The 17,698-nt window shown below is 36.5% G+C and overlaps 1 protein-coding gene across 3 annotated transcripts in view; it reads left to right on the plus strand.

Annotated features, from left to right (window-relative positions):
• Positions 1 to 4,656, plus strand: part of LOC114150009 (carabin) — a 47,049-nt gene extending 42,393 nt beyond the window's left edge. For all 3 annotated transcript variants that reach the window (XM_028026163.1, XM_028026182.1, XM_028026173.1), the window contains one exon: positions 4,374 to 4,656. In XM_028026163.1, the coding sequence (XP_027881964.1) occupies positions 4,374 to 4,440 (67 nt within the window). In that variant the 3' untranslated portion in view covers positions 4,441 to 4,656. The remainder of the gene's footprint in view (positions 1 to 4,373) is intronic.
• The last annotated feature ends 13,042 nt before the right edge of the window (positions 4,657 to 17,698 follow it).

A 17,698-nucleotide genomic window follows, 5' to 3' on the forward strand; every position in this document is an offset into this window, starting at 1 on the left:
TTTATTTTTTACATGGTCATATTTCTTGTCATCTTTTTTTTCACTTTTCTCAGCATGTTTGACCCTTTTTAAGCTGTTTTCTACACCCAAATGGATGTGTAGCTTGCTGAGGCCTGGCTCAGATTTAAATGTAGTTTAGCTTAGACAGCAAATTTTAATTTACGTTTATTTAGTCTTTTCTCTAGAATGTATTTTTTTAGCAACAATTTTATTAATCTGTTATCTTTTAGATTTTATGTTGCTACATTTGATGCTTATAAAGGTACATTAATTCAATTTACTAAAATATAAAATCATTCAGGAATGTTTCAGTTTGACCATTTTCTGTCTTAAGGTAAAAAAATATATATATATATATATATATTGCTGCAAAATTGTTTTGTTTATTTTTTATTATTTTTATGGATGAAATGGAAATAATTACATTTTACAGTACACAGAAACAAAGATTAACTTTTATTTGAAATCCCAAAACCCAATAATCTTAAAAGAAAGGTTGTGTCTTGTATATGATAAATAACAAATGCATTGTGTACAAAATAACCATCATAAAATGTAAATTAGTTTTCTCAAGTGAGGGTTTATTGAATGTTGAAAACTGAACAAGTCTGAAACTCCTGGGATGTATGTGACCTTCCAGCAGAAATTTGCATTTGTAGAGTGTATGTATTTCATGTTTGTGGACTGAAAGTGGTTTCTTGCATCTTGCTAGTACTATTTTCACATTCTCTGAATGGTGAGAAAGGAAAACTTTGTGTTTGAGAAGCCCTGAATGCTTACCCTGATCTTACGCTCCTTGTGTTTTAAATAAACAGTCATGCTAGAGTTCTTTAGTAACTTCCCACTACCTCCTCTACCCATATGTTAGATTGTATCTGATACTGTTATGCGAACACCTGCTGAGGACAGGATGGGGGGAGATGGTGCTGTAAAGGTTGGTGATGTATGACTAAGTCTATTGTCTCTGTTTTGGAAAGATAGAGCCCGTCACCAAGTTGTCAAAAAGACATTTGTTGGTAAAAATAATCAGCCATACAAAGAAAGGAAGCACTGACCAGACATCAAAAGATACAACAGTAAGTTATTGGCTGGTTTTATCACCAAACAGTATTTTTAAGTCAAACCATTGCTGAAGGTGGGTGTTCTTCTTTATCTCGCTTTTCCTTCCTCCCACCACACTTGTTTGAGCTTCGCCCCTACCTTAAGTTATTGTCTTCAAACCTATACAGAATGGTTTATTTGTTTGGCAGTAAAATAGTTTTGTCATCTTATATTTTAAAATCAATTACCATTTATGTTGGATAAAACTGTTCAGTAGGCACAGTTAATATATCATTACCAAATGCAACTAAAATGGGTCGCTGATATCGGCACAGGTGAATGATGTTTACAAATGCTCTGTAGTGAACAGGAGGTATTGTAAACTGGCTCTATAATTCATAAAGTTAATCTAGTGATGCAGATTTGTGTTTAGAACTTATAGGCTACTTTATTAGTTACACCTATTCAGTTGCTTGTTAGCACAAACAGTGGCTCAATTAATTGTGTGTTTTCAGCTTCTGGAAGGGAAGAGGTCTAGAGGATTTGTGGAAATTCAAAATGAGTGTCAGAATAGAGAAAAAGGGAGAACATAAGGGTCTTTAAATGTGTGTAACTGTTGGTCTGATGGGAATGTTTCACAAACCACTGATCAGCTGAGATTTTCATCAACTCTTGAATTAACCGAAGATAGTCTGAAAAAAGAAAATTTCCTGTTGGTGTCAGAGGTCACTAGAGAATGGTAAAACTGTTAAAAGAGCAAACGGCACTTCAAAGTTTTGTCAGGTGACAGTGTTAGAGTTTTGGTGAAAGCAGCATGAATGCTCTGTCAGAGAAAACTCTAGTTACTCTGGTACTTTATCTCTTTAAAAGCACTTTAAAACATGCTAACGATGCGATATAAGATTTCTATCAGTTTTGAAATCAAAACGTTTTATTAATTTTCCAAGCTGTTCCAAGAAATATTTATTAAAGCTTTTACATTTTGAGAAATTCTGCTTCTTTTTGTGTTTTTCTAATATTTTTGTATTATTTCTTAAACATGTATGTGGCATGACTGTTCCTCAGTGTGACGAGTGCTTTCATTGGTCAGTATGTCTAGATAAGAACTAAACAAACTCAGTCCATTTACTCTTACTGTTTTAACTTGAGTTCAGAGGATGTGTTGTCTAAAACGAATGACTAAAGTAGGTCACTTGGAGCAGTCGCAGACATCTTAACAGACTAAAGATAAATCCGGGCTTTATTTCCTTCTGTTTTGTATGTTCACCATGCTCAGATCTAGTAAGGACAAGGGTTGTTTTATATTTTATATATTTTTTTTTTTTTTACATTTTCAGACATTATATTGCTATCTGCATCCATTCATATATCCACGTTTTTAGATTTCATTCTTCAAACCTGACCTCCAACAAAAATGGGCAGGACATTTATAGTGAACCTTTGTGTATTTAGTCATATTCAATATATTTTAATCTTAAATGTTTTCATTATCTGTAAGCAGAAAATCATCATTAACCAAAGTGAAGGCTTGAAAATATCTTTGTGAGAAATTAATCTATTTAATGCATTTTACTAAGTCAAGTTACTAAAAGGAACATTTCGCTAATGTTTTTATTAATCAAAAATGACTGTGAGGACAAATGTAGTCAGACTTTTGACGTTTTGAGTCTTGAAAAGGGGCTGTACAGTGGTGCAGTTAGTAGCACTGTTGCCTTGCAGCAAGAAGGTCCCCGGCTCGGGGTCTTTCTGCGTGGAGTTTGCATGTTCTCCCTGTGCATGCGTAATACTCCGGCTTCCTCCCACAGTCCAGCGACTGTTTAATTGGTTTCTCTAAATTCTCCCTAAGTGTTTGTGCTCATGGTTGTTCATCCTGTCTCTCTGTGTTGCCCTGCAACAGACTGGCAACCTGTCCAGGGTGTACCCCGCTTCTCGCCTTAAATGTTCACTGGAGATCGGCACCAGCACTCCTCCTGACCCCACTAGGGACTGTTAGAAAATGGATGGAGTCTTGAAAAGCATGGAGCTGTGAGACTGCCAAGTTCTATGCTGCTATTGTATTTGTATGCACTGACAGTACTCTCTTTTCTTTCTTTCATTTTGTACTCATGTCAGGTAAAATGAATAAGCCCAGTTCATTGGTGCTTAGAAGGGGCGTTTAAGTCTGCAAAGACTTGCTTATATGAGTTATAATGCGGAGCCAGTGTCAGGGAACCCTTTACTGTGGAGTTGGTCTTTAGTAAAACCACACCGCTGGTCATACTAAATGGCTGTTTTGTGTCAGATTTGTTCTGCCTGTTACCACATGTAGACTAAAGCCGCCATGGCTAACCTGCTCATACTAATTACTCTTTATGCTCTGTAACAAATGAGCCTGAAAGAACTGGCTCAAAGATGCAGACTAAAAAACATTTCCCACATTTAAACAATAAATGCTTTCACCACAACTTCATTCTCAAACACACTGATGTTTTAATCTGAGCATTTCTGAGCTCATAGCGTGCATGGCACAGATGAAAGTAAAACACTCCTTGCAGTCCCCGTTCTACTGCTTCTGCTTTTAAGTAAAATCGAACATCAAGGTGTATATAAAAACAAATATTAGTTTTGCAGTTTTCTGTACAGGAAGCTCTAATCATCATACTATCTGTTGAAGATGTTACACTGGCACCCAAAAGGAGTACTGAAAAATTAAAGATAGTGATAGATGGTAGAAAATGTAAAATGGCTTATCTGTGGTAATTACATTATCAATAATAAATAGTTATCAAATTGAAGAAGTAAAATATACTACTCTGTGTGCTGAATGTTACATACAAGTATATAATAATTTGAATTAAAAAAATTACTGAGCTACTGAAATAACTTTTTAATGATATTCAAATCTGGAATATGTCTGCTGTGGGGTAAACATTAATCTTTGTGGTTTGTTTGGACTTGAGTAGTTTGAGTGATGAGAAAATTGCCATAGGCTGAGTGAGATTATGGGTCTTGGTGCAGTTTCATTTACATAGTGCTACAGTGAGTATTTTTCCTGTGATAGTTTACTGTAATATTTCTGTCCCAGCTGGAATCAGGAATCCATAAAGAAACTTGGTGTTCCTTAGAAAGCAATTTAGCTCTCTGTCAAACTAAAAGTGTCGAGCGTCAAGAGTTTGATTTCCAAAAGTAATTCTCTCCTACCATTGGTCCAGAGAAGGTAGCAATGGGCCTTGATGTTGTAAATTAAATTTTTGCACGACATTTCTCAAAGTGCAAAAACCATTTTCCTTAATATACCAATCACAGTGTGGGAAATATGCTAAAATGATTCTCTATTCTGATTTTTTTTCTAGAGAATTGTCATCCAGACATCAGACCAGTTTGCCCTTCCTGAACGCCAGAGAATCAAAGTTGATTTAAAAACTAAGAACAGCAGAACATAAAAGTACTGACTGGGATTTATCAACCTGTTGAGCTGTAAATCTGCTGATTGTTTAAAACTGTCTTCTCCAGGAATTTGTCACTTTCATAACAATTTATTGTTTCATGTTTGTCTTTTCTGGTACTTCACACACTTTTTAATGTATTTTTTTTTTAAATTGTCTCAAAAAGGGTTAATAAAATTCATATTTTTAATGGTCTGAATGGTCCTTTTTTTCATAGGTTGGTTTTAAGTGAGCGTGTGATGGCGCTGCTTTTTCGAACAGTGCAATTATCTTCACTCACGATAGAAATGAAATTTAATCCACCGCTGCTGCGGTATGTTGACAGATGTCACAGTCTGTCATGCATGCTTTGATTTTTAAAATGCTGGTAAAATCATATCTGGGAGCTATGATGTCTTCAAATACTTTTCTTGTCTTGGAGTGTCTTGGATGCCTAACAGACTCTCCTGTCCCAAGCAAAGCTCAAAAGACAGTGAAGCAATGAATCATTCTCTGCTGAAAGTTTTAACCTAAACAAGAATAACAGAGACTTTATAAAGACAGATCTGTGCCTTTTCAAATGAAGTCAAGTCCAATCAACAGAATTTACTACAGGTGGACTTTATTTAAGTTGTAGAGACACCTCAATTTTTAACTTCATTACAAAAGCTTGTGAATACTTATGTAAATATGATTTCTTGGTTTTCTGTTTCTGATAAATTTGCAAAAAACACTCCAAAACGTTCTATTCCAAGTGTCACAATATGGTATGTACAGTATGTGTAGAATTTTGAGGAACAAAAAAACAATGATATAACAAAAAGTGGAAAAACTGAACCATTATGAATACTTTCTAGATATATTAGTGTTGACTTTTGTTTGTGGGGAAAGAAAATCTGTCCTCACTGTTTTTGTGGATGGTTTTACATCAGAGGTTTCCCTCTGTATTTGACGTAGGCCTCAGTTATCTTAGAAAATGGCAAATTAATAATAATGTTGCTTGTTTTTTCTTCAAAATAGTTATACTGTTCTGGATTTTGCAATGTAAAACATCTCAGCAGTGATCTATTAAAAGTTGTGGAATGTTCTCAGACTCTGTAATGGCTTGACCCTGTAGTTCAGGATCAAAGGCGATCTGCAGAAAGGCTGGGGACGACATGGAGGCTGCATACCTGCACTCACCTTGGCTGCAAAGTTTCAGTATGCCATTGTGTAATCAGTGTTCAGACTGGGAGAAACATTAAACTTCTACTCAGACATGCAAATTCTTGAGTGGGGATTTTGTACCTGAATTTCCGGGAAAGATAATCTATTTTTAAAGTCAACTTTTACACATAGCAAAGCAGTTAAGACTTCAGGCGAACATTAATTCTCGGCTTTGCTCACATCTTCCGGTAGTCCTCTAAAATGTCAAAATCAAAACAAACACAACCAGCACACTCGCTTATTTAAAGACCAGGCTTAATTACTATGGCCGCATTCTTACTGTTTTGCAAGGAGCTTTGTTGTCGGGAGAAATGTCAGGCCTCTGTGAAGTTTCACATGAAGAACTGCCTGAAAATTGCTGTTTGGGATGAGCAGAGAGATGAAGGATTTAGGGCTGGTAACGTGTCATTACTGCATCCACAAGGGAGGAAAAGCTGTTGGATTTGTTTTGCTTGTGGTTTCAATAATTCGGAAAATGTTTTCAGAAATAGGAGCAAAAACTTTAGACAGGAATACTTCCTTCTTCTTTTTTTTACACCCACTTGTCTTTGGACTGTGATTAAAAGACAATAAATTTAAATCCAAAGGATGACCCAGGAAACTACAATATTTCAGAAACTACAGGAATTGCAAATAAAAGTATAGTTAGACACATATTAAGAAAACTTCAGTAGCAAAAAGCTTCGACAGCTGAATGGGCTGCTCTAGCTGACACCTTTTAAAAGTCCCCTGGACAACTCCAATAGTTTAGTAAGAGTTTAATTGTTGTATTTAACTCACTGAAATGCCCCTGAGCTGTTTGCTAATTGCTAAACATTACAGAATGTAAATATTACAGACGCTTATTGTCAAGGCATGTAATTTTGTTGAACCGCAATAGACATGAAAAAGAAATTCAGTGAAAGTTTAAAATCAACAGTCGGACAGGAACTGCAGGTTAATGATTTCCATCCGTTCCCATCATCTGCCTTGTTGAGCTAATCTACAGTCACATTCTTTCATTCCAGATAGAAGCAGATGAACTCTATGAAAGGACAGACATTTTAGTTCATGTTTTATGGATGGCCAAAGCACCACTTTCGGCTTTTTGCTTTCACTGTGGCAGTGAAAGCAAAAAAGAGAACGGCTATCTTTTCGCATATGCAGACACTGTAGATGTATTGTAGTAGGAAGTGGCAGACAGGATGGAGGAAAGTCTACATCTGTTTCCCTCTATTCATCTGTTGGTTAGGATAACGATAAGGTTTGGATATCCTGCCATGTGCGCTGCCTCTTTCTCATACACTCAGCATTTTTGGCCAGATGTGCTGCCCTTCTGTTGCTCTAATTGGCATCACCCATGCAGTTACTAAAGCTGCTCAATCACCCTAAATACCTCCTCTTTATCATAATTATTAAGGTATTATAAGTTTACTGGCGTATTCTAAAAACTCACCTTGGTTTTAGGACAAAATAAAATCGCATGAGCTGTAATAATACCTTTACGGTACTGTGTATTAGTGTACTTCATTAATCCCAGAAGGGAAAATAAAATTGTGACAGCATCCAATCACGTAAAACAGAATGCAGAAGACTGTTGTGCTCAACAACTTTATTTAAAATAAAAATAGAAATCGTGTATGTTTAAAGCTTCAACCAGGCAATTAGTGCAGTGACCTTCACACTCGGAGAGCAAAGCTGTTTGAGTCCATTAAGAACAAATATTATAAACCAACAACAGCTAACATTATTCCTTTTTCAAGGTTTTTTTTTTGCACATCTTCCTATGAGTGGAGAGACTTGAGTGAGCTAATATCAAGTCAATTGTTTAAAGTGAGTCTTACTTTTAGATGGCTAAGTACAACTATAGTAACTGCAGAGAAACAATGAAATATCCATCCAACAGAAAGAATGATCGAATGCTGTACAAATGCTGCACCGTGTGAGAAAATGTTAGAATATTGTTACCCATCTCAAATCCTTGGAGAGAATGATTGATAACTTGTCTGCACACGTATCCAATAGCACCCACCTCTGGGAATACATTTGAGGGTTCACACACATTTGCACAATGCTGCAGCCTGTCAACTCTTCTATTTTCTTCCTTCCTTCTAGGAACATTAAATGTTCCAGTGAGAAATTGTGTTCCAATCATTCTCACACTGACAAAGACATTCATACAAAGAAACAAAGATTGACCCAACAATCTAATCTGGTACCACTCCAGAAAACACAGGTTTGTTTGCCTTTGACAGGAATGAGGAATGTGAGGTCAAGGTAGTACTAGGTGGTGTGTGTGTATTTGTGTACCGACTCCTGGTTGCTGTTTAACTCAGAGTTTCAGTCTGTCTCAATTCTCTTGACTCGATCAACCTTGGACAATCTTTAAAAGTCAAAAATAATATCATAAGTGTTAATACTAACACTGTGGATCTCACAAGTGTGCACACCCTTGTTAAAATCTCAGATTTTTGATTATACTTACCTTTAATCCTGTACAATTCAACAGAAACACAAATCTGTGAAAGATTTAAAACATACATTTAAAAAGCTGCTATGGCTTTTTGTTGTTCAGTTTCAGTTCTGGAAATCTACTTAACCGTAAATAAAATTCATCTAACCTGAGGGTTTTTCTGACATTTTTACTCTGCTTTCTTTAGTTAAAACCCTAGTCTGCAGAGAAGTTGAAGCAGAAAAATATTAAGCTATGTCATAAGAAGGTACCACACACTACAGCACTGAAACAGTGAAGACAGTCAGTAGAAAATATGGGACAAAGGGACTTTACTAAAATTTTTTATTTTTTCCAAATTCACAAAAAAAAAACCTAAATTGAAATCTGCAAGGATTTCTATATGTGATAACAAGTGGTGTGAGAGAAAAGCCTTTTCTGTCAAAGAATACATCCAGCCCTGGTTAAAATTTACCAAAACCATGTCAATGTTTTTTTTGGGGGGGGGCTTTTTTTGCTTTGATGAAACCAAACTTGATGTTTTAATGGCTACAATTGTGAAAGATATGTTTACCACAGAAACATGGTGGTTGCATCTTCAAAATCTGGGATTACTCAAAGGAAACTAACTGTTCAAGGTAGACAAAATCATCAACTCTTATGGGGTCGGTGCACCTGATGTTTTGATCCTAAAACATCAATTTTGTTTGTTAAGATCCCCAGTAGCCATTGTTGTGACAGTGACTACCCTTCCTGAGGTCCAAGTGTCTGTTAGAATGCTGAATATGAAGAAAAAACTATCTAATTTAACAAAATAATTGTAACTGAAAACTAAAGTTGCTATAGTCCAGAACTAAATCAAATAAAACTTGTGGGTTCACTTGAAGAAGGCTGTGGACAGAAGAACTTGCAATGTAGTGGGGTAAATATGTGGGATTCTAATTAATCATACTAGAAAGTTTTAATATTGAAATTTAATTTTTAATTAATTTTGTATGCATGCAGGAAAATGATTACATTTTCAAGGAGGTAGTACATTGGGATCAGGCACCTGAAGGTGTAAGTGATGGCTTCATAAGTGGAGCAATGTTATCAGAAAATTACTGCAGTTTTCAACTGTCATGAAGATGGATGAACGTCAGGAAACATACAGGATGCATTAGGATGCAGGGTTTTTGTTGTAGGTTTGCATGAAGAAAATTACTTGCAATACATTATGGCACAGAGACATTTACCACATTAAGGCTTGTATTACTAAACATAATTATACAATAACTAATACTGATTCTGGAAAAAATATAGAGTTATATACAGGTTGGGGGTTTTTTTACCAGCTTGAAGGTGATGGATTTTGTTCCACTCTGCTTGTGCTGCCCAGCCCAACTGGAAAACTAATTACTAAAATAGATAGGTGGATGTCCTTCCTGTGCTCCTAGAGTGAAGTGAGGACAAAACCAGTTTATCCCAGTTTCCCAAAGTACTTTTATCTTTTGTTTATCCAGGAGATGATGCACTGAGGCTGCATTGGCCTGTTCTCGCTACCTGACCCGCACCAAAGACCATACGGTTCAGAAACGTTGAGTCCTCGCCTCACATTCACACCTGATGTACAAGCAACCGTGTGTTGTACTGTTTGTGATGTGCTGAACTCTCACTAGATTGTTCATGGTTCTTATGGTCACTTCCAAAGGTAAATGTTAATTTAAATAATAATTAGTGTCAAATTCAGTCTTCTTTAGGTGCTGTTCAGTAACAGCAGTTAGCTCATAACTAAGTCAGCAGCTTTCAAAAATAAAACCCCAGAAGTAAGAAGTAACAACTGTCATCTAATCCAGTTACAACTACTCCGTTCAAAGCTTCTTGTTTTCATTGGAACAGATTAAAAGAAATCCTGTTTGTAACAAGCGTTGTGTGTTGAACTCCAGTATCTGTTGGCGTTTGTTTTTCTGACGTCACCAGCTGCAGTCTGTCTGTCTGTCTGTCTGTCTGGGTGGCGAAGCAACCCTCATGAAATATTGATCATCTCCCTCCCTCCCTGCTGGCGTTTACCTTAATTGACAGGCAGGCGAGTGCAGAGGCCCCGACACTGAGATGATTGAGGTCACAGAATAAAACAGAAAAGAACAGAACCGGCTCGTCAGGTTCATAAAAGTCAGGGCCTGGCTCCCTCCCCCATTCCTGTATCAATCACGGTGGCTCATACTGTTTGTCATCTGCTCTCACGCTACTTTCTGTGCTTCTATCTTTCCTTCTGCTGTTTTTAAACTTTATTTACTTTGTAAGTAATGAGACATTCTGTGACTAAGAACACTTTTTAGGTCAATGTACTACACTTCAGAACTGGGTTACAAATGCAGCATTGCTGTTGCTGTAAAATGTGCTTTAAAAAATCTATATTTGCTTGAATTAAAAAAAAAAAAAGTCAGACTTGAAAATGCACATTCTGTCTTGTATGTTAAGAGCTGGAGGACGAGATGATGTTAATGTTGCACTGAACCTCCATGTCTGCAGTCCTGGCAGGCACATGGCATCCTGAAACCCACAAAAATAACAAAATTATGTGCATGACAACACATAAATTTGACATCAGTTCCCTCAGGTTGGAGAGCATTAAATAGATGGTTTATATTTTCTGAAGTGTTTCTGTTTTTGTTTTGATGCAACAGAAATTTGTTTTTCGGCTAACGGCACGTCACAGCAGAGTAGGTTTTTATCATCAAAAATCTTAATTCTCCCTTTTAAGTTAAGCTACTGCTGGTCATTATACTGCATCAAAAAAGATTAACAAGGGATGGATAAATCAATAAGTGTACTTTCCATCATCATCATTTTAGCATCTTCTGAATGTGCAGGACAATAAACATTGCTTCTATTATATTCTACCTTCAAAAACCACAAACACCTTATTAATTACATATTCTTTTGTCATGCCTCACAGGATTAATAGCACTGGGTGCTCATTACACAAAATTTGTTTCATACCTGTTTGTCCCATAACTCATACATGTCTCTTTATCCTGATAATTGGGATTGTCTTGTCATAATTGACATATTTTTGTGAAACAAGAGTTCCTGTGGGCATCAACAACAACTAAGCTTCCTTTTATTTTGGGTTCACTGCTTTGTACACCAAGTGTTATGCACATTTGCCCCCTCACATTTCTTCCATTTGTTTCTTTCTTTTTTTTTGTTGTTGTCTTTAAGCATTTCAGATATGATTCATTATACTGTCAAATGTATTCTACAACCCAAAAATTATCATTCTATTACGGGATAAGAAGCCATACAAACCAACCTGTCTCTATTTTAAATTAATTTGATCAATTATTGTTAAATGATGTTTTAACTCTAACTAACTACATGATTTTATGATATTTCACAAGCCAAACTTAGGCCTGACTTTACAACATATAGTAGGCTAAAACATATCAAAAAGCAACATTTCTTTTTAGATTGAATGTCAATCTAAAGACATTCAAAAGCTGATGAGAAGCCAAGTCATTGACGTCGATCAGTCTGGAGAGGGTTTTGTAATCCAGAGTCCCTAAGGCTTAGAGATCCTGGCCAACTTTCGTGAGAGCATTTATGTAAAAATGGATAAAACATGAAACGGTTGTGAATTCTCCAAGGAGTGGCAGTCCTGCCAAAATTACTCAGAGGGCATCAACCACACATCCAACGTTAGCTGTAGTTAGTCAGAGTTAAAAGGTCAAGCATTGGAAAGACAACCATGGGAATTCATAAATTCTGTTCTAACCCAAAAAATTTGAAGGAGAAAATTTTATGATTAGTTTTTGACCTTGCTTATGTAGTAGGACAGCATTCTTTAAATTCTTTAAATAAGACTAAAATTTAGCTACAGAGACAGAAAAATCTCACTGCCTGATATCATCGACTTGATGATGGTGGTTGTTGCACTCAAAGGTTTTGGGGATTTTTCTTCATTTCTCTTTAAAATGCTTTAGAAATAGAATACCTGACAAAGGATATTTTTTTAGATGGCTGCAAAATACCTAATAGAACAACAAAACAAAATATTCTGTGCATTGCTAAACAACATACAGTATACTGATGAGTTATGGAATTGTCTTTCTCACACAGAAAGGAAAATTCTGGGTGAGCCGGCCCACTTTTTATGACTCAAAGAGCCGGTTCCTAATTGAGGTGTTTCTCTTTTTACAAGTGCTGTTATAACAAATGAAGCTAAAAATGCAAAGTGTGCAAGAGTGCTCTAAACATACCTTTCCCATCATAAGGCAAATCAAACAAGTTGGCAGCATGGATTGAATTTAACAAGTCTGTACCAGTTTTATTATTTTAACAAGATAAGAACTAAAATCCAAATAAAGCTGATCTGAGTTTTTATCATTATTTTTGGGCCACCAATCAATTTCCTTGAAATAAAATGAAATAACTGGTTTTGCTTAAATCAATCAGAATCACAACCTCCAAGTTCTCCATTGCTAAGTGCCACTGCAAACAAGCTGAGCTTTGACCACAGCTGCTGCACACTCATGGCCAACACTCAACAGTGAGGAACAAGCTGTAATGGAGACGCTCACCACTAGCGTAGAAGCAAACATTATGTAACAAGTTAGGCTGCAACTTGCAAGTGGAAAGGTGCCTAAAGTAAACACAACACTTTTACTAGACAGGAAGGAGCATCCATCCACTGCACCATGGAAAGTTTTAGAAAAATTAAATCATCCAAATGTTGTTGCATTTATCCCTGTAGCAAAGGTTAAACAAGTTTCTGAGCAATAATGCTGCCAACACACAAGATTTAATATCTTATTTAATATCTATCGACAAAGGGAGGTTGTTGAAAACAATAGAAAGCAAACACACATGTAACTGTAAGCTACATTAATACATTTGTTTTGTTAAAAAAAAAAGGTATCCGTACTCTTAATTGTACAACCTGCCAGTTCCACTAATACAAGTTGACTTGCTCAATATTTCCTGTGCATATTGCTCTTCAAAACAAATTAATTCTTGCCCCATCAGTTTGTGAGTTAATGCAGTCTGACATCAGCTGAACAGCCCAGGATCTACAAGCTGTTGCTCTCTCATTATTTATGATCATAGTCACACAGTCACTTGTCAGAGGTTGGCTTTATTGTAGATGTAGATTTAGATGCATTGAGTTTGGGTGTTGGAACCTGTCTAAATAAATAATATTGCTGACAAGCACAATAAATCACAAGCTCAGTGGCTTGTTACTCAGGGGTCAATGCTCTGCATAAGCATCAAGGAAAGGTTAATGACGGAGGAGGGACGGGGGAGAGCTGCTGCTCTGTCCTCATCCATGAAATACCACTGAACCTCTATGAAAGCTAAATTTTGTTTTTTTGCTGTTTTTCACAAAAATGTTTTGATGTTTCTAAAAAATGTTGTTTCCTATTAATGATTCAAATGAAATGTTTAGTTTAAATCCAGAAAAAAAACACATCTCACTAAATTACTTTGTGAATAGAATAAGTAAGATGAAAAGTTTTAAGCAAGTCATACAGTTTTATTTTTCTCCCATATGTCTACAACTTGCGTTACAGTGCAGATCTTCAGGGAGAGAATCAGCTTTTATCAGCTTTTATCAGAGGTTTCACAGCTTCTCATGCACACACTGCAGTAATGCTTTTCCTCAACTCTGTAAGTTGTTTCATTTGGCAATTATAAATCTGAGTGAACAAAGATGGCAAAAGCACTTCCTCAGGACTCCATTCCCAGGCCATTTTTAATCAATATCTACGTTAGGTCAGAATTAAATATGTTATTGTACATGTTGAACTTCCTGGTTAAGCTCTATTGTTTTGATATATTTGGCAGACCTGGTCATAAAATTATTTTTATACAACCAAGAAGTTTATTTCTGGTTGGACTTGAGAATTCTCTAAAGAAAATGTAATAAAACTACATAAAATGAGTATCAATTTAAAATGATTTATTATGAATTGATTTAATAAAAAAATAGTGTACCAAATGATTTATACCCTTATTACATTATTTTAAAAAGCCGATAAACTTCACAGTCATGTGTTTGAAGCTGAGAGGACTTGTATTTGCTTGGAGAACATGCAAACTTCATGCAGAACAAGATGCTGCAAGGTATCTTTTTTCTTTTTTCCACATTGCTTTAAAGGTGTATTTGTGTAAAAATAAATAAAAAATTGAAGAATGATGGATTTGGTATAATTTGGAATAATTCTGCAACATAATCAAATGTGGAAAAAGTGAAGCGCTGTGAAATCTTTCCGGATCCACAGCAGTTTTTCCTCACTGAACATTTTAAAGTCTGCTCAAGTGTGCTTAATGCCAGAGCAGAGTGAATAGTGTGCATATCAGTCATTGTGGAAACTGACTCATACTAGCATAAGAGTACAGCACCACAAAATATTGGTAAGGTCAAACATAATATCAGACTATCAGTTTCCCATCTGCCTGATACTGCCAAAATAATTCTGTTGGAGATTTATTCTGGATTTAATTTGAACAGGGACAAGCTGCTGACAAGGTGTTTTAAATAACCAGCAACAAAAATTAAGCTGCATCTGTCAGCAGCTGTGTGACCAATGGTGTCCCCGACACACACAAATGCAGAGGGGCAATGAATGCCGATTGGTTGCAAAATTTCTCAATTTTCTTTTCCTAGATTTATGCTCTTGAATCCAAATTGCAGGTTGAAAGTTCGGTCAGCATTTAGATTACGTTTCCTTCTTTCTCAAAGCTCCCATTGGATCTGTTTTAATATGACGTGACTTTGATTTAGAAGGCAGACAAAGCTCAGTGTGGCCCTATGCTAGATCACAAACACAAAACACACACACACACACAGTCCTGTCTGTCTGCAAGCTGTCATTGGGGATTAACTAAATCTCACGTGCGCTCACACACACACGCCCACACGCTTCAGAACGCTATCCTCTTTTGTCCAGTCTGGACAGCTGTTTGTGTATTCATGTCATCAGCCCAGGGGAAACTCATTTATTTAGTTTGCTGTGTAGTTGAAAGCCTTTGTTTGTTGTGCTGTGTTTTTCTGTGTTGCAGGTTTTTTTTTTTTCTGACAAGATTTTCAGTTCACTCCACATAACAATGTTGCATCACAGCTCTGCTCTCTTGCTTTCATAAGCATTCCTGCATATTATAATAAAAAAAAAGAAAAAGCCTGACGACAAATACGTGATTAAAATATGCATGAAATAGTATGAAATGCAGAATTTATGCAGAAGAGTAACAGGCTGACAATGTAGACTGAGTTTCTGATGGTACCACTTGTTGAATGCAGGTCAATTTGATTTAAGTGCCAGAACAGGTGACATTGTTTGCCTCGAAGAGATAAAAGGAACAAATCTATATGTCAAATTTAATTTGTGCCCTGGGAACAAAGATGTTTTTAGGATGGCTAAGAAACCAAAAACACTTTATTTGGCGGGTTGTGAATAAGACTGTCATGACACCGTCATAAACATGACATAACACCTGTCATGAACATGAACATGTATGCAAATGTTTGACAATGTGTGCAGAAAATCCATGGTGCATTCAAATATGCAGTTCCAGTTCTAGTTTTTAGTAAACATTGAAATTGTATACTTCATAGTTTCTCCATTCTGTAAAAAGAGCAGTTCAAATGCTTCGATAAAAAACTCAAAATGAATGTAACATTAATGGCCATAATTGTACGTAAACTTCTGTACAGAATCATATTAATGTCCGTGTGTATGAGAGCTATTATATTAATGTAATAGCTCTCATGAATATTTATGACTGTTGTCATAAAGTGTCATTTGGTAAATCATGACACTTTTAATACAAAGTTGACATTATTCAAAATGTCTTTGTTATGACAAGTCTTAACTTGATTTCACTGAAACAATGCAGTGAATAAATAAATGTATCGTCTGTTTAGTGTACATTTATTTATTCATATTTTCAGCTTTATGGAAAACATTTGAACATATTTTCAGTTCCAGTTTCTTTCACTGGAACTCGGAGCCTGTGCCCCTCTCATGAAAAACACCGCTACACTAAAAGTATGCATCACCTTTCGCAGTTGACACAGTGCAATATAGCAAGCACTGTTTTTCTGTAAACCTTCAAACCCAGACTTGTCCAACAGATTGCCAGACGGAGAAGAAGGTGAGATTTGTCACTTCAGTGGATACTTCTCCACTCCTCTAGAGTCCAATGACATTCGGCATTTGACGCTTTGCATTGCACTGGATGTAGGGACTGGGTATAGCTACTCAATCATGGAAATCCTTTTATGAACCAGTTCTGAAGAGCATATGAAGTTTGTAAATCTGTTACATTTGACTCAGCAGAAAGTTCATGACCTGTATTTGCACTCTGGGCTTTCTCTGTGAGTTTACATGGCCTACCACTTTGTGGCTGGGTTGCTGCCATTCCCAATGGCTTCTTTTGTGGTACTAAGTGCTGATTTGGGAATAACCAGTGAGGGAATTTTTTTGACTGGACTTATTGCTATGATGGTACCACACTGGAATTCACTGAGCTCCTGAGGGCAACCCATAGTTTCAAAAATGTTTGTAGACGCAGTCTGCATGTCAAGCTGCCCTGTGGCATTGGAAGTTATTAGGACACCTGGATCCAATGATTTGGCTTAGGGAATCCTTTTGGCCATACAGTGCATGTATACTGTCCATGTGATCATAAGCGGTTGGCTGAGACTGAACCAAGATACACACAATGATCCTAACTTCCCAGCAGCTTGTGTTTACGAGTCTGATTATATAAACCGTGGTGTTATTTGGTGTGAGCAGCTGCTGCTAACTGGCCTCACACCACCCATCACTGTTTCTGCCAAACAAAACACCGGGGGGTCTGACACTCTCACACACACATAAAATCATCAAACAAGGTTGTATAATTTATCTGTATTGCTTTTTCTTTATCTTTGCTCCTTTTAATTTTGCTCACACATGCATAGAACGGATTTCTTCCAGTCTAAATGTTAACTTACATCATTTCCAGTGTTTTGACTGAAATGAATGGTCTCGCAGTGTGTGTGCCAAGCATGGCACCAAAGAGGTTAGAAACACAATAGCTTGTTTAGAGAATGGGTTGGAAAAAGAGTCGCTGCAGACAGAGACACTATTTGTGTTTTAGCCACGGTGTAAAATAACATTGAAATCTTTCGGGGGTGGGTGACTTATTCTGTGGTAGAGCAGAAACAAAGTTCCTCTCACAATTGATTCATGCACTTTAGGTATTTTTACATAACCAACACAAGGTACAGAACAGTTTAAAACTACAACTTGCACTTAAAAATCTGAAAACTGTGTAGTAAATGTGGACTTTACTCTTATACTCCTAAATAAAATCTAAAGCAACCATTTGCTTTTAAAAAGAACTTAGCCAATTGCTCCCAAACCTAATCTCAGTATAAATCTAGATGTTCTGTGAATGCACTGGAGTTTTGTCAGAAGTTTGCTAATGTTAGAGAACATTAGGGAACAAACACAAAGTGAAAAACCTAGCAAGACCTGTCCACCTAAACTGAGAAACTATTAAAAGAAAAGTTTTGATCAGAAAAGCAGCCAAGAGGTCTCTGTCCACAGAGCGACTGAGTTGTGCATTCCCTTTGTCTAGCCTCTCT

The sequence above is a fragment of the Xiphophorus couchianus genome, chromosome 2, assembly GCF_001444195.1.
Source record: "Xiphophorus couchianus chromosome 2, X_couchianus-1.0, whole genome shotgun sequence".
NCBI lineage: Eukaryota > Metazoa > Chordata > Actinopteri > Cyprinodontiformes > Poeciliidae > Xiphophorus > Xiphophorus couchianus.